Source organism: Artibeus jamaicensis, unplaced genomic scaffold (assembly GCF_021234435.1).
Source record: "Artibeus jamaicensis isolate MK-2021 breed Jamaican fruit bat unplaced genomic scaffold, CSHL_Jam_final contig_548, whole genome shotgun sequence".
NCBI lineage: Eukaryota > Metazoa > Chordata > Mammalia > Chiroptera > Phyllostomidae > Artibeus > Artibeus jamaicensis.
The window spans coordinates 19,547,570-19,566,574 of record NW_026521883.1 but is presented as its reverse complement, the minus strand read 5'-3'; the positions used below and the strand labels follow the sequence as shown (position 1 = coordinate 19,566,574).

General features: G+C 50.6%; 1 protein-coding gene across 3 annotated transcripts in view; it reads right to left on the bottom strand.

Moving 5' to 3' along the window:
• Positions 1 to 19,005, bottom strand: part of GNB5 (G protein subunit beta 5) — a 39,797-nt gene that overhangs the window by 8,900 nt on the left and 11,892 nt on the right. For all 3 annotated transcript variants that reach the window (XM_037143047.2, XM_037143049.2, XM_037143048.2), the window contains 6 exons: positions 11,963 to 12,099; positions 9,379 to 9,420; positions 7,171 to 7,247; positions 6,561 to 6,693; positions 1,855 to 1,998; positions 832 to 923 (listed from right to left, as the gene is read on the bottom strand). In XM_037143047.2, the coding sequence (XP_036998942.1) occupies positions 832 to 923; positions 1,855 to 1,998; positions 6,561 to 6,693; positions 7,171 to 7,247; positions 9,379 to 9,420; positions 11,963 to 12,099 (625 nt within the window). The remainder of the gene's footprint in view (positions 1 to 831; positions 924 to 1,854; positions 1,999 to 6,560; positions 6,694 to 7,170; positions 7,248 to 9,378; positions 9,421 to 11,962; positions 12,100 to 19,005) is intronic.

Sequence of the window (19,005 nt, the reverse complement as noted above, 5' to 3'; positions counted from 1 at the left end):
GAGATTCAGGAAAATATGACTGGGCAGCTGATGGTGGTTCCAAGAAAGAATTCTGCTTCCACTGTTCAAAACAGTGGAAGAGACACTGGGAGAACTGTGTGAGGTCTCAAGGGGCCTACTTCAAAGGGGACTGAGACGTCACTGTTCTCTGTACACTGTTTCTTATATTTTCTTCAAGAAATGTTTTTTAATAGCGCATGGCTGGATACTTCCTGGACAGCCTCATAGCTCACATTAGCCACCTCTCTCCTCCGGACTCAACAATGTTGCCTTTTGTTAGGTTACTTCACACCTCACCTTCCCCAGCTCTTAGCAAGCCTGGCTCCTGTATCATCCTGGCCTCAAATTAAATATCATCTTCTCAGAGAGGTCTGACTGATCTAAGGAATGACCCATCCCATTAGATCTCCTTGTTTTACTGTTTTCCATAGCACTTAGCAGTTTCTTAAGTTAAATGGTACATTCGTTTCTTTGTGTGCTATCTTGTCTCCTACAGGAAAGCAGAGACCCTGTCATCCTGTTCACGACTGTATTTCCAGTTCCTGGAATGATGTCTAGCATATCAGTACTCAATACACATTTGTTGAATGAATGAATGAGGAATACTGACTCGATAGGGAGGGTGGTATCTTTGCCCCTAGCACAACCATACTAAAATTCTCCAAGAGATCTGGAGGGCCATTCTGTCCCACTGCAGATCAGCCCTTGTTGCTGGGGAGGCCTTGCTCTGCCAAGTAAACTGAGCCTGGAGGCGGTCCCTAGGCTCAGGAAAACGCCATGCCCGGGGGCACCAGAGAGCAGAGAAGCAGTGAGAACATCCTGCTCACTCACCGGACACTGTTGATGTCAGATTCATGTGTCTCAAAGGCCTGCACACACTGGCCGGAGCGCATGTCCCACACCATGGCTTTCTTGTCACATCCCTACAAATGCAAAGTTACCCAGAGTCATGGGCGCTGTAGGGACTGTCTACAGACAGGCATGAGTTCCAGTCATGTGACATAAACGGTTTATGTCCCACTAGTAAAGGGCTGACAACATGCTATTCGGAAACTAGCTTTACTTAAGGCTGCTTTCCTCAACTACTGAGTCCTCAGAAGGCCAGAGTGGGAGGGGAACGAGGGACAGATGCAGCTTCCTCCGGTACTGTGTTCTCTTCTTTGGCGGCTTTCTGAGTAGCTACAAACTCTCCGGAGCCTACTTCTTACCTTCCCATGGGCACTGCCATCTCTTCATTTCCCCTTTTCCTTCCTCCTACCTTTTTATCTCTGCCTCTCTAAGCCCAGAGGGGAGGGCAGGCAGACAGTGGCTGCTGGGTGGGACCTCCCAGCTTTTCCTCAGGTGTCTGGGGCAGCCCAGGGCACAGGGGGTGCTGTAGGTGCCCCGGGGCCATCTGCACCTCAGCAGCATGCCGGGCTGGGAATTGGCTAAGTGGGAGCTCAGGCATGGGCCTGCCAGCAGTTAGCTGGTTGCCTGGGCAGTTGCCTCCCTAGGCTTCCAGCTCAAGACCTGTAAAGCCTGGAGATTCATAAAAATGAGAACCTCATGTTATACTCTCATCGTTCTAGGAGCATTTTGGTAAGTTCCCACAGAGCAATCCTGTCGTCATGGTTGAAGACTATGATGTGGCATCACAGGTCAGGGGCAGAATGGGAGGCCCTCACAGCCCAGTGCTGTCACCACCCTCCGAGCACCACCGTGGCTGTGGGAGCTGGGCAGCAGCAGGGAGCTGAGGAGCCCCTGCAACCCCTTCTGAAGGGATGTGTCCCATCCAGTCCCAGGAAGTGCCACCAATGGCTCTCACAGGCCCCCCTGGTGGACGAAGGACCCTCAACGTTTTCCTCAAGCCTTTACCCCAGACACGAAGGTGTTCCCTGTTTCCGAGGGGGCCAGGTCCAAGCAGAGCACGTCGGCCCCGTGCCCATGGAAGCTCTGCAGCAGCTGCCCGCTCTCCACGTCCCACAGGGCACATGTCCCATCGCCGCTGGCCGTCAGGATCTGCCACAGGAAAGGACACTGTTGTCATGACCTCACTTCTGTCAGGGCAAGTCCGTCAGGGAAAAGAAGGCTCCTCAAACATACAGGCACACGCCTCACTGCATCTGGGTCCAGGTGCATTAGTGTTTCTCCCATACTGAGCAAGAAGTCCATGTCCGATGGCCCGATGCTCAGCTGTGTTTCTGTCCTGTCCTCCTCCAGGGTATGAAATCTGCGAGGTTTCCCTGCTGCGCCCGCAGGGCCTGCACCTGTCTGGCCCACCGGACGTGCTCGGGGAGCCTCTGCTGAGCAGAGCTGCACCCACCGCTGTGCAGGCCAGAGGCCTGAAGTGCTTCTCAGACGTGACTGAGCACCCCCGTCACCCAGCTGCTGGCTAATTTGGAGTTGGGGTGAGTCCTGAGATTCTGTAGTTCTCATGAACTCCCAGGTGGTGCCAATGCCGACCACTGGACTCCATCTGGGGCAGCAAGGGTTGAGGCAGCATTTTGTTGGCCACATTCTCCTATTGCTGTTTCTTCCCAGACCAGGGAGCTGCCCAGAGGCTCCCCAGGGCCACAGACATGCGCTGATCCGCACGCATGCACACACGCATGTGCGTACAGTGCCAGGAGCACCTGCTGTGTGCCAATGGCGTCTAGGTGCTCTGCTGGGCATTAGGATTAGCAGAAAAATTGGATCTTGGTCTCTACTCTCCTGGGCTCACTCAGTTTAACAGGACTGGCAGTAAAAACCGAAACTAACCTACTCCCACGTCCCCATGTTAATCAGTTCCAGGACCAGGCATACTTTTCTTGTCCTATGCTAAACAATACTGCAGCTAAGTAAAAATAACCTACCAGCTTGCTCTAGGAGATACCTGCTCCTGCAAAGTGAGCCTGTCAATCAGCTAAACAACTTATCAAGACTAACAGCTTGCTCATCAAGACTGGCTATAAGACCCTTGCCTTGCTGGGCTCACCAATCCAAAGCTATTATGTCATCAACCAGTTTCCCACAGTGACGGATCCACCTTAAAATCATCCAGCCAAGTCCCTGAAACCCTCCAAGTATCCTTCCCTGATTTCTCCACTTTGGGACACTCTAGAGATTCTCAAGTTGGAGTTCTCTCCCCCACTGCAGTAGATCTAAGTGTTGTTGAATGGCAAGTTTTTCTGATGGTCTTGTAGATAAGACAATGACACCTAGGACAGAGTGTGAGAGGTGATGCAATACAGGCAGGCCCAGGGGAGGGGCAGCAACATCTGAGCTGGTCTCAGAGGGTGAGCGAGAGCTGGCCGGGGAATGAGGGAGGGCCCTGCGAGTGACCGCCTGCATCTGCACTGAGTGAAAGGCCGGCCTGTGCAGGGTGAAGACCGTAGCCTGTAGACAAAAACAAGCTATGGAAGCTTCCCAGCAGAATGGTAAGAGCAAGGATATATTTTTGGAGAATCTGTCAGGTCAGTGCAGTTATTCCTCGGCAGCCTCTATAGCTTTCAAGTAAAGACCAGCCCACACCAGGGGAGGAACACTGGGGAGCCTGGGACAGGCACAGGGCCAAGCCCGTGTGTGTGAGGCCTGGCCTCCGGCTAGGTGTACCCCGTGGGGTTGTGGGGGAGGCACCGGGGACCCAGGGTTGATGGGCTCAGAGACCCAGCTGCCTGCGCTGCAGCATCTGGGAGCCAGCCTGGTCATAGGAAGCCATGGAGGGAACCGCGGGCCATGGCAGAACCTCCCTGCGCCCCACCTTCCGGCTGCTCCCAGGGCCTGGATGAGGTGATAAAACAGTACAGGAAGTGGCTCTGGCAATGTTAAGTGCCCACAACAGACAGCCCTCAGTGGCTGATAATTACTGATGGCTGAGAAAAGAAAACAGGAATCCGGTCTTAAGGACGGCTAGCATGCAATGCACCCACTGACTGCCGCACTTCCAATTTCCATGTGCTGGTGGTCCTCTCCCCCCCCAAGCCCCCGATCCCTCTCCCTCCTGCCTAGTCTCTCCCTTCTCTCTTGCATGCCACTCCTAGCACTTACAAAGACTCTTCTTTCCTCTGCAGGGAGGGAACACATTATAAAGCGGGGACCCTGCTCCCCCACTAGCCTTGCATCCACCAGCTGCACTGTCTCCACACGGGTTTCTCGCTGGGAAGCCTGGAGAGGCCTAGGACCTCTTCACAGCCGGTGAAGACTGAGGCCACTTTGGAGCCTCTCCCTGGAGCAAGAGCTGGGTGAGTTCTGGAGCTCTCAGGCTTCTTGGGCCTAGTCCCCAAGGTCCTCCTCCAAGTCCCCACTAGGGTGGCTCTCAAATTTGGGGCATTCCCAAGGCTGCAAAGCCCCTGCAGTGTCAGCTTCCCTCAAGTGTACGTTGGACGGGGTGAGCAAGGCTGGTAAAAGTAGCTTAGGAACACACAAGACTTCGATAACATCTTAATTTGGGTACTTAGATTTGTAATGTGCTGCAGGTTCCTCCGGGCTCTGCAGGCCCATGCCCACTAGTGCCCCTGCCCACTAGTGCCCGCCCCACGCCCTTCCTGTCCTGACACTGGCGAAGGGTCAACAACCTCCAATCTTTTCTGGGATGCTTTCAATGATTACCACAGACTAACTCTTGAAGCGAACTAATGAATAGTTTTTAAAAGTTAAAAGTAAATCTTTAATATTTTAACAATACTGTTGTGATCTTCATTACAATGTAATCTCATAAATAAATTTTAAAGACCAAACATTCATGAAAAAAAATGCACTGAACAGAACGTCTGACTCTTGTCTGAGGTGTCACTTGTCTACTCAGGAGCGTGAAGAACGTGTAGGTTCATTGCCACCGTCTCACACCAGCCACGTGAGGCTTTCTTTTTCATCCTCCCTCCCAGAGGTGCGAGGAAGCTTAAGGTTCATTAGTTCATTGGTACCCAAACCAGGTGCAACTGAATTTTTCTGCTAATATTAATAAAACAGTAAGAGCCAACACTTACTGATAATTTATCAGGGACTGTATGTATGAAGTATTTACATGAGTCACCTGATTTAATTCTCAGAAAACCTTATGACAGAGGAATTTATCACCATCCTCACTTGCAGGTGAGAGAAATAAAACACAGAATACAAACCTGCTTAGGACGCACCAGGTAGAACGTGGTGGGCCCAGATTTGGTCTCAGCTGTCTGACTCTGAGCCAAGACCTGTGCCCTGCTGAGGTGGCCGGCATCGTCAGTGGGACTTCCCTCCATTCTCCAGCTGTCTCCTTCTAGCTGCTTGTTAGGAAAAATCCACTTTCTACCTTACTGATGCCCCTTTAGTGCCCACCTCCAGCAGGTGGCCACACAGAGAGGGTGATGGGTCTCCACCAGAGACTCTTCAGATGCCTGACCACCCACGGTCCCAGCATCCCTCTGTGGCTTCCTTCTTCCAGACTAAGCACCCTCTCTTGCTTTGGCTACTTCTCAGGCTCAAAGGCACCTGGTTCTGGCCACTGCAGCCAGCTGGGGCCACAGTGCCCCCTGCTGTACAGGTCTACAAGGCTCCTGGCCTCAAATACCAGGCGTAAACACTATACTTCAAGTCTGAACAATCCTCTTGTCAGCAATTAAAAAACGACCCAGTCACCTGGCCTCCCGGCTGCCAGCCTCTCTTGCTGACATGAGTCAGCTGAAGCCCGAGTGGGCCATGGAAGGACTTAATCTGACTCAGAGATGTTCCTCCTTAAAACAAACTCAAATATGAGCCAGCCCCTGCAAGGCTGCCCTCTACCTGCAGGGCATTCGAGGCGACCCCTTCTCGAGCTGCTTTCCACTGTGCTCCCCTCACGCCTCACTGGCGACACCCACGCCCTCCAAGGCTGGCCCAGACCACTCCACCAAGTTTGTGACCACCCCTCCTGCTCCAAGCTCCCAGCCTCCCCCACTGTGCAGTCACAACTGGTTTCCACAAAGGTCCCCGTGGGCAGAGACTGTGTGAGTTTCCAGTCCCAGAGCCAGGGAGCATCCGGCAATGTGGGCGGCAGACACCCAGGAAGGTGTGCTGAATAGACGTGGATAAATAAACTGTGGAATGCTTTCCCAAATTACTAAGAAAACGTAGTCCAGGTGTTATCAAAGTACTGTTTTTACTTGGGGTTTACCTAACGTGGGGCACAGATCTACTCTCTAAAGCTTCTTCTTTTTGCATCTGTTGAAACAGGAGTGTCAAGCAGATTCAGCGAGGTGTGCAAAGTGCGCTACCGTGAAGCTCAGCGGCTTGGTGAAGTCTCACACACGTACATACACTGGAGCCACGGCTCAGACTGGGAGATGGGAATGCCCACCACCCCGGCAGGTCCCCTGACCCACCCCCAACAGTCAGGTAGAGAAGGATGCTCAGTGGGGAATGCGGTTTACCTCAACTACATCAATAGCCGAGAGCCCCAACTTCAAGCATTTCTGATTTTACTTAGAATAATAATAACAATAACCAAAGAGGAATAGGAACTTCCTCTAGAGCACCCCTCCTGTTAAAAGGACACTGGAAAAGTTTCTTCTGTTCTCCCTGAGTGATCCACCAGGTACCCTGCCCTCTAGCAGGCTGACCCCCCGGGAGGGCCCCTCAAGTACCTGCATGTCTGAGTTGGTGAAGCTGCAGGCCGACAGGTAGTTGGTGTGCATAGCAACAGACTTCTTTTTGGCAGCCATGTTTTCATTTTTGTCGAATGTCAGTGGGTACACGGAACACTTATTATCTAAGCCACTAGCATGGAGAGAAAGAAGTGTCAGATGCTGAGACAGGGCAACAGAGCACCTATATGCATGCGTCCTCAGAGTCACACACTGTGGCTGGGATGGGGTAATGCTGGCTGTGACTCCAGGATTCTTAGGTGTGAAATCACTAGATCGAAGGTTACAAATTTTTCAAAGTTTTTGATACACAACATGATTACCAACATGCTTTCCAAAATGTTTGCACCAATTTACAGTCCTCACCACCAGCATTTGAGAGTGAGGGGAATAGGTTTAAAGCTTATGCTACTGTTGGTCTGTAATGAAAATAATTATGAAGTGATTTTTGTGCCTTTTTTCTTTAACAAAGTTCAGAGAGGAATGTAACGCACAGCTTAACAAGCCAACGACACAATCGCACGTTCTGGTTTGCTTGCATGTTCCTGCCTGTGCAACGGTGTCTGTGGCTCACGGGGAATCTAGAAAAGCCACTGCGGGCTGTGCTTACCCACACGCGATGGCGCATCCCGATGGGGCGTAGGCACACGCCATCACCCACGTGCAGGGCATGGTGACCGCGTGCTCCTGAAACACAGGACGGACCGTTCACAGGATAAAAGAGGGTGGCTTCTGCGCGAACATCTTAACATGCAACTTAAACAGAGTCGCTGGCGATCTTACTGAATCACATTACAGCTTCAAAGGCAGTGGGGTGGGTGACAATTAGCTTGAGACCTTCGAGAAGACTCACTCGGCCCCATATGGTCAACCTAATGGTTTATTATTTATTCTAAAAGTTTAAAATCTCGACTCGCAAAAAAATCCTTAATGTTTTACTTCTTTCTTAATGTTATACCCCCTCTCCCGCCCCTTGTTCTTCTGAACAAATACTGGGGCTCCTTCTATTTGAAAGGTTCATCAAAATTTCAGTTTCGATATATACATCGCCTTATCTACTCTGATTCCCCCTATTTTCAAAATATATTCTTGAATGACATTTTACATGCAGGTTATCAGTTTGTTTACTTGTGCGTGTACAGAGCCTCTGTCCACTATGGGTCCCAGAACCAGTCCTGGGAAGGCATGGATGGGGGCAAGGAGGGTGAGCTTGAGTTCTGCTCTGGGATGAGAGAGAGCCTGTAAAATGGAGGCATAGAGAACCAGGCCCAACAGTCCCTGGCTTCCAGGTGGTGGTCGAGTCACCCACATCCTGCTGCGTGCAGATAAGCAAACAACAAAGCCACCACCCAACACTTTGGTTCCAACACCAACAAGAAGTGCAACCCCGCAAACCAGCCATCGTACTCACTCAGTCTCCCTCTCCATCTGTAAAGGGAGGGAATGGGGCTAGATCTGCACAGGACACATTCAAGTGCCACTGGTCCTTCCTGGTAGGATTCTGTCTCTCTGTGTTTTTGTGGGGAAATAGGGGCCCGCAACTGCCTGTCAAAATTCCGTTGTCATTCACAGTCTTTCTAAGGCCAAGAATAACCTACTGTCCTCCAGTGAATGAGGTGGGCCGGCCACTCTCTCAGCACAGGGCGTCCAGGCCCCTTTCCTCACAAGTGATGGCTATGTTCCCTGCCAGGGCCCACTCGTGGCGACTCCAGGGGTCCCTGGAAATCAGGCAGCGTGTGCTCTAGGCCACATTAAGGCATAAACCATTGCTTAGGAGCACTGGGTGAGGCAGAGTCTTCCGGGGAGGAAGGCGATGTATAATAAAACTCTTTGCAAACAGTTAGTTGTCACTTTTATCACTGCCCGGGGGCCTGACCATTAGGGACTTGCTCCCATACAAGGAGGTTCTGTGGCCTCGCTTGATCAGGCCGAGCCACAGCTGCCTGCCATGACATCTACTCAGCGCATTCGGGGAAGCAGATACTGACACTGCTCAATTTGTGACAGATAGAGGTCTTTTTTTTTATTATTTTATCCTCATCCAAGGACATTTCCTCGTTGCTTTTTAGAGTGAGAGGAAGGGAGACAGGAAGGGAGAGAGAGAAGCACTGACGTGAGAGAGACAAATCAATTCGTTGCCTCCCATTCACATCTGGACCCGGGATCGAACCCACAAACCCTTCGGTTACAGGACGATGCTCCAACCACCTGAGCCACACTGGTCAGGGCCAGGTCTCCTTTTTAGTATCATGAAAAGGAGACTTTCTTTCTAGGTAAATATTGGAATCCGTATTTAATACACAATACCCATTATTGTAAACGCCAACATGATGTAGGCATGAACACATCTACACAGACATTTCAGTTTTTCTCCTCAGTCAAGAGTCTAAATTTAGGTCTAACTTGGAGCTGTGCATGCTCAGGCCAGGGCTGCAAGGGGCTCAGACTCCACGGCGTCCCCAGCGGTGCGGGTTAACCCCCTGCAGCCTCGGCTTCACCCCGTTTGCTCACGTCCACAGCACTCTGGAGTCTGGGCAAAGCCGGGGGAACGAAAGCTGGGGATATGGCTGCCTCTCACCATCACTCAGAGGAAGGATACACGCAGCTGCCTGTGTGAACGTGACCGGTTCTCCAGGCCATGCCCTTCCCTGTCTTAGTCCGTTCTGTGGTGGCTCTGATGCTCCTGTCTGGGCTGCAGGGCTGTCTTACCACAGATGGGCTCTTGTGGGGTTTTCATTTCCAGGCATGCTCCCCCAGAGGAAGTGAGGACGGGGCTGGGGTTTTGAGGTGTCTCGGGGCGCTGGGGACGAAGCCTTACCTTGTTAGTTGTGAAGGAATCCCACACGATCACCTTCCCGTCCTGGAGGGAAAAGAGTGGACCGTTCAGGAGGTGTCAGCAAGCCCGCTTTCACTGTGACCACTGCGGCAGCCCACAGTCATCTCGTTGTAATGCAAACCCACCAGAGAGAAATCCAGGAGCTCTGGACTCTGCAACACAGTCACTCGTGCAGACGTGGTGTGCGGGTCCCTGGGCCCCAGGGTCTGGGTGACAGTGGCAGAGGATGGCTGAGCTGCCTTCCTTCAGCACACGGGTCCCCCAGGCATCCTCAGAGATGGTGACCCTGCAGCCTCTGGGGCCGGCTCGATTTTCTATAAATCACTCAAGCCATTTGGAGCCAAGTCTGGTGAATGAGGTGACTGAGGAAAGGTGCAGGGAGGCGGGTAATGCTGCTCAGGAACACGAGCAAAGTCTGATTATCTAAAATGGCACAGCTGCTGGCTTCGCATGATCAGATGGAAGACTTCCACAGTCATGCTGAGTGTGGCTGAGGGGCCCTGAAACAAGGTCAAAGTCGACAGTTTCAGGCCTTGCAACATTCCTAAGTACACTGGTTCTTCTGGCCAAATTTCTCTTGCTAAACTCCCAAACACGATGCAGGGGGTGAGCTAACAAGCTCATGGGCTCCTCCAGGCCTGAAGCCCCCGCTTGCCAGGCGTGCGAGCTGACTCAGCGCACAGCCTCCCCAGGAGCCACTTGGGTGGCTTCCTCCACGGCACTGCCTGCCTGTCCTCATGGCCCACCCACTGTGCACCCAGAGAGAAAAGGGCACCAAAGAGGCTAAAATCAGTCTGATAACACTGAACATGTCCCCTCTGTGAGCACAGTTTATACAGCAGGAGCTCAGGGACCTGGGGAGTCTGACCCTAACCCGCTGTCGTGGGGCTGATTAATCTCCTGCCGCTGAGGGAGAAGGGCTGCTCTGAGTCACTCCAAGGCTGCGCCAGAGCCTCCGGGCCTCCAGCTCCTGCCCACGCCCCGCCCTCTCTGCAGCCGAGAGGGGAGGGATGGAGCTAGTCACCCTCCTCCCTTCTCTCCCTCCCTAACCAGAGTGCACATGAGTGACAGAAGTCCAACACATATTGCGCTTTTAAGGATAAACATGTCTAAAAGGCTAGGCAGCGACATGTACATCTCAATAACCACTCTGTAAAAATGAGCATTTAAAAAACCGTCTAGAAAGACACGCTCGAAAATAAAAATAATGACTGTGATGGGTGGTGGGAGTAACACCTTTTCTGTGCTCTCTTTTCCAGCGTTTCTTCAATGTGGTAAAATACCAAAGTGAAAACTGTTTTACGAACATAAAAAAAGCCAGTGCTACATGGCATTCTAGATTTGTAGCTCATGCAGGATATTAATAACAGTTGTCCTATCAAACACGCCACTGACACAGATATTAGAGCTGCGGATGTACAGTTTTTATATTTAAAAGTTAACTTAAAAAAACCCAAATTGTCTTCTGAAAAAGCTGGGATGAAGGCAGGTGTGAAGGCAAGCCCAAACCAGCTATAAAAACACATGACTCCAGTTTATAGTTGTGTGTTCAATGCATGTAACATCAATATAAACATAGAAATACTAAGCGGTGGTTGCCGGGCTCCAAGAGGGTCCCCAGGTACCCCAGTCTCCTGATCCCCACACCCTTGTATGGGCTCCTCCCTCATCACGCCAGGGATGGTCATGTGACCAATGGAATACAGGGCAGTGATGGACCGTCACCTGGGAGGCCAGGTCACAGAAGTCCTGGCCACAGGAGCACGGCTTCTGCTACCATCCCCCTCTCTTAGATCAGCTGCTCTGGGGGAGGCAGCTACTGTGTCCAGAGCAGCCCTGAGCAAAGGTCTGCTTGGTGCAGAGCTACCCCCAGCCCCCAGCCCCCAGCCGTGTGGGTGCGCCCTCAGAGGGGTGCATCTCTGCCTAAGTCGAGCTGTCACATGATAGTCTGGGCCAACATCTTGACCTTGGCCTCGTGACAGACCTTGAGCCAGAACCACCCAGCGAGGCTTCTCAGGACTCCTGACTCTCAGAAACCACATGGCATCCTAAATCTGGGGGCAATCTGTCATGCAGCAATAGGTAACTAACCCATAAGATGTAAAATAAACTATGTCAACTGTGTAAAATGAATGAAAAATTAGACTTCACAAAATATTTATCTTAAATTTGTTCTTTAAGGGCTAAAAATGGCTAAACTCTTAAAATGAAAGAAGCTGTGGGGGCTTCTCAACCACTTCTGCCCTCAATTTGGGGAAAAAAACCCCACTGTTTTAAAGTTGATCTCATTCACAAAGGAGAGCATGAAATATGCTCAGGAAGAAATGATTTTAAATGGTGTGTCAATCAGACTTCACAATGTTTCAGTATTACCAATTCCAAATCTGCCCACATTAGCGAAGCCCTCAGCATAAAAGGGAATTCTCGGCCATGCTAAACTCAGGTCCTTTGCAGGGTGAGCAGAGCCATAAAGAGCGGAAAGGGGCTTTCGGAAAGGACAGCTCTTGTCCCCTTTAAGCTATGAAACTGGAGAGCTGCTGGTCCTCACGCGACAGGTGCGACGTACCTGTGACGAGCTCACCATCCTCCTCTTATCTTTGCACCAGTCCATGCAGAGAACTTTGTTCCCGTGGCCTTTGAGGGTCCTTCTGGTCTTCATGACAAACTGCCCCAGGGCCTCCACCCGCTCCGCCACCTGGTGCACTAGAAGGACAGGGCCGCAGTCAGTCTGTCACCCAGGGCCGGGCTCTGGGCCAAATGCCAGCACAGGGGACCCTGGGCTTTCCCTGCAGTGCAGCTCGGGTCTCTGGTTGCTACCGGGCCCTTGCAACGCTCTCTCTTTAGGCTCAGCAGAGGGTAGAGACCACGCTGTCATTCTCTCTGTTTTTCAAACCACTGCCATCCAGGCATGTTGAGGGACTAACCACAAGACCAGCTGTGTTGGTGAAGCACCGTATGGAATTCTCCGGTCGAAGGGCCACAGCTCTGCACGGCGGGCAGTGTGGCAGCAACGCAAGTGCTACCCCACTTCCCAGGCGAGGAGATGGGGGCTCCCAGGGGGGATCTGGCTCATGCTAGTTCATACCGCTAACCAGGAGCAGAGCTGGAGCTTCTGGTTCTTCTATCTGTCACTTTTTAGTCACAAGGACAAGTGACTTCACGAAAACTGTCCCGGCAGGTGCCACAGTGTGCACACACGCTGCTCTAGGGCAGGCACTGTGACCCCTAACTGATCCCCGTATGTCTAGCACAGGCCTGGGGCACAGAAGATGATCCATTCACATGCTGCAGAAGAGAATGAATGAGCAAACCACCAACCAGCGCACCTGTGGGTTTACTGAAAACGTACAGACTCTGTGGTTAAAGCCCTGTGCCCACCACCCCTTCTAGGGAAACCCCTCCTTCCCTTTCCTCAAACACTCCAGGATGTACTTCCTAAAAACAAGGAACTCTTACATAACCACAGTACAATTACCGCAGTCAGAAAATTCACACTGAAACATAACCCCGTCTAATCTACAGATGTCACTGAGATCCTCTCTACTGCCCCAACAACGTCATTATAGCAAAAGAAACCCCGAGATCCTGTGTGGCGCTCAGTTTCCATGTGTCTCTAGTCCCCGGCTATTCCGTGCCCTGGTCTGGGCCCGGCAGACGCTTCCTCAGGGTTAGGTCTGGGTGGCGTGTGTCTGGCAGGAGCACGACCAGCTGACGGTTAGTTCCCGTCAGTGTGACCCGTCAGGAGGAACCTGCCGGCATCACCTGGCTAAGGTGGCATCTGCCAGGTTCTCCACGACAGAGTTACCATTTTGCCTGTCATAATGAAAACGTATTTTGTGGGGATGGACTCTGAGACCACATAAATACCCTCTTACTCCTCAAACTTGAACACCCTGGTTATAACATCCATTAATGAATCTTGCCTGAAGCTGCTTTTTAGGATAATTTGTAAGTGGTGATTTTTTTTTTTTTTGGCTAAATGGAAGAGAAAGACCTAATTCGTGGGGGTGTTCTGAGTTTTAACTGGGAAAGCAGATTATCTGCCAGGCTAGGAATCAGAACTATCGAGTTGGGGGCTCGGGGCCGGGAATGAGAAAATCAGAAGGAACGTAACAGGGAGGAGAGAGAGCTTTTCAATGGAAGAGTCAGGAAAATGAGAGACAGTGTTTACGGTAGGAGGGGAGGGGAGAGAGAAAAGAGGTGATAGGCAGGTTTTTTCTTGATTTCTTCTGATGTAAATATAATTATAGAAGTGCATGCCCAATGAAAATAATCAGAAAATAGAAACATATGATCAGTTACAACTCTGCTTAGCCCAACCACTCTTAACATCTGATATGTGTACCGTATTTTGCTGTCCATAATGTGCACTTTTTTGCCTAAATTTCTGAGGGAAAAATAAGGACGCATATTATTCATAGGTAGTACCTAAAATATTTTGTATCTGTTCTTGTGTTTCATAATTATTTGTTACATAAAACTTATTGTACCATAATATGTTAGAAAATAAGCACTAAAATTGCTTTATAATACAAAACCTGATAATCTATAAGAAAGAAAGGAAGGGAGGAAGGGAGGAAGGAAGAAAAAAAGAAAGAAAGAAAATTGAGTTAAAAGTTAAAACAAAAGATGTTTTCCCTGAAAGTCTGGGCCAAAAATGTGGGTGTGTATCAAGCACGGGAGTGCATTATACATAGCAAGATATGGCGTATGCTTCCCGATTTTTCTGTGTGTGTGTACATGTGCATACATGTGTAAGCAGATGACACTCCACGTATAATTTGGGGGACCTGTTTTCTCACCTGATACATTTGTAGATATCTTTTCCTGTCAACTGTGGTTATCGGTCATTGTAAATAACTGCACAACATCTACCTCATGGAGGCGTCAGAACCCAAACACGCCCTGCTGGCTGGCCCTGGGCTCCGGGCTGCCAGCAGGGCCCTGTCCAGCTTCGGTCCTTAGACAAACTCCAATCTGTGGCATCGCTGAGTCAAAGGGCAAGCACATTTTTAAAGGCTTTCCACACATGTTGTCATCACCCACCATGCACTTCCTGTCTCCTGGGTGACCGGTGCTGGGCTGAGACACTTACACACAGCCTGAGGACAGAGGCTTCCTCCCTATTTCTACAGAAGAGGAAACAGTCTTGGAGATGCTAAGACCCAACGCACATGCACTCTGACCCCTAAGAACAGATAACACCCCACAGGAGGGTAAGCTCTGGGCAGGTGGCTGGAATTCTTTAGACAATCAAGAATTCGGTGAGGCAGTGACAATGGCTTCTCAGTCCACGAGACACCCCAAGCTTGGAGCCCCCACACTTCTCGATGGGTCAGTTAGGGATTCGAATCCAGGAGTCAAGAAACCCGCGCTGCTCCTGGCTCAGCCACCAGCTGACCAAGAGAGTGATGGAAAGCTCCAGGCAGAAGAGACTGACTCAACAAGCAATGTGCACCGTCCCTGGGCAGGGACCATAGGTACGGGGCTGATTCCGCCTGCTGGGGCCTGGCAGTTGGGTGGGGCAGCGACTTCCAGGTTTGAGATGTAGAAGGTCCCCTCCCTCGTCCTCTCCTACTCCCTCTCACTACAAAATCTTACCAGAAGCTCGTTACAGAAGATGGAGCTGAGCTGAGCTGGTGAATGGTCGGCGAAAAATGCTGGGCTCAGAGTCCCAGCTCTCTGTTCACTGTGCCCCTCGCCCACTGGCCCCCAGTGTCCATACAGCAAGCGAGCTGCACCGCTTGCTGGAGGAAAACGGGGCCTGAGGGCAGAGCACGGCTCACAAGCTAGTGGTGAACAGTGTCCCCTCTGGGCCTGTGCCCTGCTCCCTGAAAGAGTTTAGAAATCGCCCAGAACTCCAGTTTCGGGCAAAGATCGATCTTTCATCAAGGTAGGGCCTCCTCTCAGCTTTCGGGGAGTAGTTTTGCTATTTCTTTTATAATCTGTGCACACACGACTTTAAAGGACAGTGTGTAGTAGGCAGGTCAGTACACAAGATTTCACGCCTTGTGAGTTGTCATCGGGTGAAAACACACAATGGGCCTTCCTGTCACTCCACAGGCCATAAAAACGACGGCCTGGGCAGGGACGAGCTCCAACATCTCCCTGGAAATGAGCGTTATGAAACTGATTATAAATACTGAATGGATCAAAGACAAACGAGCTGTCTGAAGTAGGGAAAGAGAACTATTATAAAAACGATCTTGAATCACTTTCTAAATTTTCTACCAATATATAGTCTTTGGACGGTCCTTATTTGGTAGATCAAAAGAATCCAGGAAAGAAAAATCACACAAAATTGATTTTCAAAAGCTCATTCTGATCGAATAGGATGGGGTGCACATGAACCCTCTGACCCCAGGATGGACAGAAAATATCTCCACTCCTGTTACCTCCCTGTGTCTGTCACAGGTTTTTGGATTCCCTTAAAACCAATGCATTCACCACACTCAAATAAAAAATTAAATTAAATAAAGTAAAATCCCACCCTGAATTCCCTACTGGAAAGCCGGAAGGGTTAAACTCTGGTGCAGCATGTAAGACAGGACACTGTGGAGAACACCATCTGCACTCTGCTTCCCAGCCCCCATGCTGACACCTTTTCTCTCGCTCTCTAACTACACACACACACACACACACACACACACACACACAAATTTACTTAATGCTGACGTTAGAAAGAGCCGTACCTCACATGGGGGCTCATCAATCCATTGTGTTCAGTTAAAACTGGACTCCCACTCTGTCCCCAGTACAGTCCCAAGCATGTGGATAAATGTACACACGAATATAAAAACATAAGCTATGAAACACATGAAAATATTAAAGGTGGCTACCCCTGGGCGGTACAGGTATGGGTGGCTTGCTTTCATATTTCTAAATTTGCTACAGGGCATTCGTTTACTACCATGTGTTTTAGAGACACTGCGCTGGCCGGCTTGTGTGCACCAGAATGCAGAAAGAAAGGGAGGGAGAGGAAATGAAAGGAGGTTTGCTTTCTGCCTCTTGGACGGCTGCAGGCGGTACAGTGAAGAACAGCTGGGAAGAGTACAGTTTCCTCTGCAAGGAAAACTCACTTCTACACACTCAGTACACGCAGCGTATCTCCTTATTTCCATTCACATGGAAAAAGTGAATCAACACATCTGCTTCAAACTAACCCAGAAATTCGGTTTTCCCAGAATTCTCTCTACACCGTAAAATCAGAATCATCCAAAGCTCCAGCCATGAAGTCTGTTGGAAAACTGACCAACCTCTCAACTTTAACAAGCCAATGAAGCCACTTTCACAGGTTGCGGCTGCCATCCCAGAGGACCTGCTTTGCATGTCTTGTGTCCCAAACCAAACCTCCGAATGTCAAAGCAGGGCCAAGTGACCTGTGGACGGAGCCTAAAGCGACACTGTGCCCCCAAAGAACTGTTTGCAAAGATGACAAGTGGCTACTGTGACTCCTGGACTGCTGACAACCGGACTGAAAATTAAAACTGTCTAGAATGAAGATCACAGCGTTCTATCATCTGCATCAATGACAAGGTCCCCCTCCTGCTGATGTCACTGTCCCCTTCCTGTTCTCAGAAACACCCCGTTCCTCTGCCTCCTAATCAAAATGTTATGTGAGCTGCTGCCTGGATCAGAGCTTCCCAAGTAGCTGTTCGTATTGATCTCAAATAAATGCTTGTTGCCTCTCTCTTTGAAAGGCCTTTTTATTTTTAGGTTAACAAGGCCTTGAGAATAGAACCTTTCATAAAGCTAAAGTTAGAACAGATGGAAAAATGAACAGCATCTGATGGTATATCTTGTGGTTTGCCCAAATTTCCTCTGGGTTTGTACTTACAGAAATTACACATATCTCCTTTGCGCCGCTTCCTAGACAGTGTTCGCGCTCCTCCCCCCAGGGGAAGTGGGGGGTCCGAGTGATGCCCCACCCGGCCTCAGGGGGCTGCCACCCAGTGGACTGAAATGGACCCTGCACCTTCCCCACCCTGCCTACACATGCAGCCTGTCTTCTAGATCATTCCTCAGTTTAATTTCAGGTTAAGGACTCTATATACACGAATACTCTCCTTCTGTTCTCGATCCCGACTCCCATCCCAGTGCTCATTTTTTATTGTAAAAGCAGTATATTCACAGATGGGTATAAAGGGAAAGTGCCCTGGCCGGTGTGGCTCAGTGGATTGAGTGCCAGCCTGCGAACCAGAAGGTCAAGAGTTCTATTCCCAGTCAGGGCACATGCCTGGGTTGCAGGTCAGGTCCCTAGCTGGGGGTGTTCGAGAGGCAACCAGCTGATGTATCTCTCACACATCTGATGTTTCGTACCCTCTGTTTGGCCCTCCCTTCCCCTCTCTCTAAAATAAAATCAAATCAATTTTTAAAGTGAAGAGTATCTCCATGTCCCCACTCCCCTCCCTGGAGATGAGTTTCTCACTCACCCCACAGACTTCCTGCACACACCAGCATCTCCTGATCAAAGAGATCACCTTACACATCCTGGTCTGCCCTTTGCTTCCCACCCCCAGTACTGACACCTTTTCTCTCTCTCTCTAACACACACGAGTTTACTTTTTCCCTTTTTAATATAAATCTCAGATGTGAACCCGGCATGGTGAGAGGAGCTGGACGAGGAGCTGACCCCTGCCGCCTCCTCCCCGTCCTCCCCTTAGAGCAGCTGCAGGACCTGTGGGAGACCCCCTGGTTCCGGCCTTGCTGACAGAGAAAAGGACCGGGTGGTTGGGAGAAGAAACGTTTGGGGCCTGAGGACAGAAAGGCTGAAGCAGGGGATGTCTCTAGTTCCAAGAGCTGTGTGATAGGCCCTCCAAAGAGGTCCGCATCCTAGTCCCTGGTCCCTGTGAATGTGTGATCTTACATGGCAAAAGGGAATTCGCAGACAGGAGTAAAATAAGGCTCCTGCAACGGAAGAATGATCTTGGATTATGCAGGTGGGCCAAATGTAACCACAGGGTCCTGACAGGAGGTGGGATCAAAGTCAAAGGGGGAGATGTGATGACAGAAAGGAGGTTGGGGTGATGTGGGTCCCCAAGCCAAGATACGCAGACGGTCTCTAGAAGCCAGAAAAGGTAAGGGAAGGAAGGCATGCAGCCCTGCCGGCCCATTTCAGACTTCTGCCCTCCAGATCTGCAACAGAATAAACTAATGTAGCTTTGAGCTACTCTGTGGAAATGGGTACGGTAGCAACAGGAAACTAATACAGGCTGCAGTAACCTCCTCGTGAATCTAAAATGCCTTAGACTCAAGCAGGGAAGCACTTACCAATGGTAGAAGGCAAGCAGAAGGGATGAGGAGAAACATCCAGGGCAGGGAAGCTCCGGAGGAACAACAGGAAAGGCCGGCGCAGGGCCTGGGGCCTGGGGCTGTGGCACTGGCGTGGGCTGGCTTCCCCTCGCACCCACAGGGGCCACTTCCTGTGGGGTGCTGGCCGAGGGTCTGACCTGGAGGTGAGGGCCCGACAGTTGGACACCGTCCGAGGGTCCAGGGATGACAGGCAGAGACACTAGAGCTAGAATGGGGAAAAGTTCACTTTTCCTCCAAGTTTATGTTCTATAGTTCTGTTGTGTTGACTTTTTCTTGAGAGAGAGAGAGAGAGAGAGA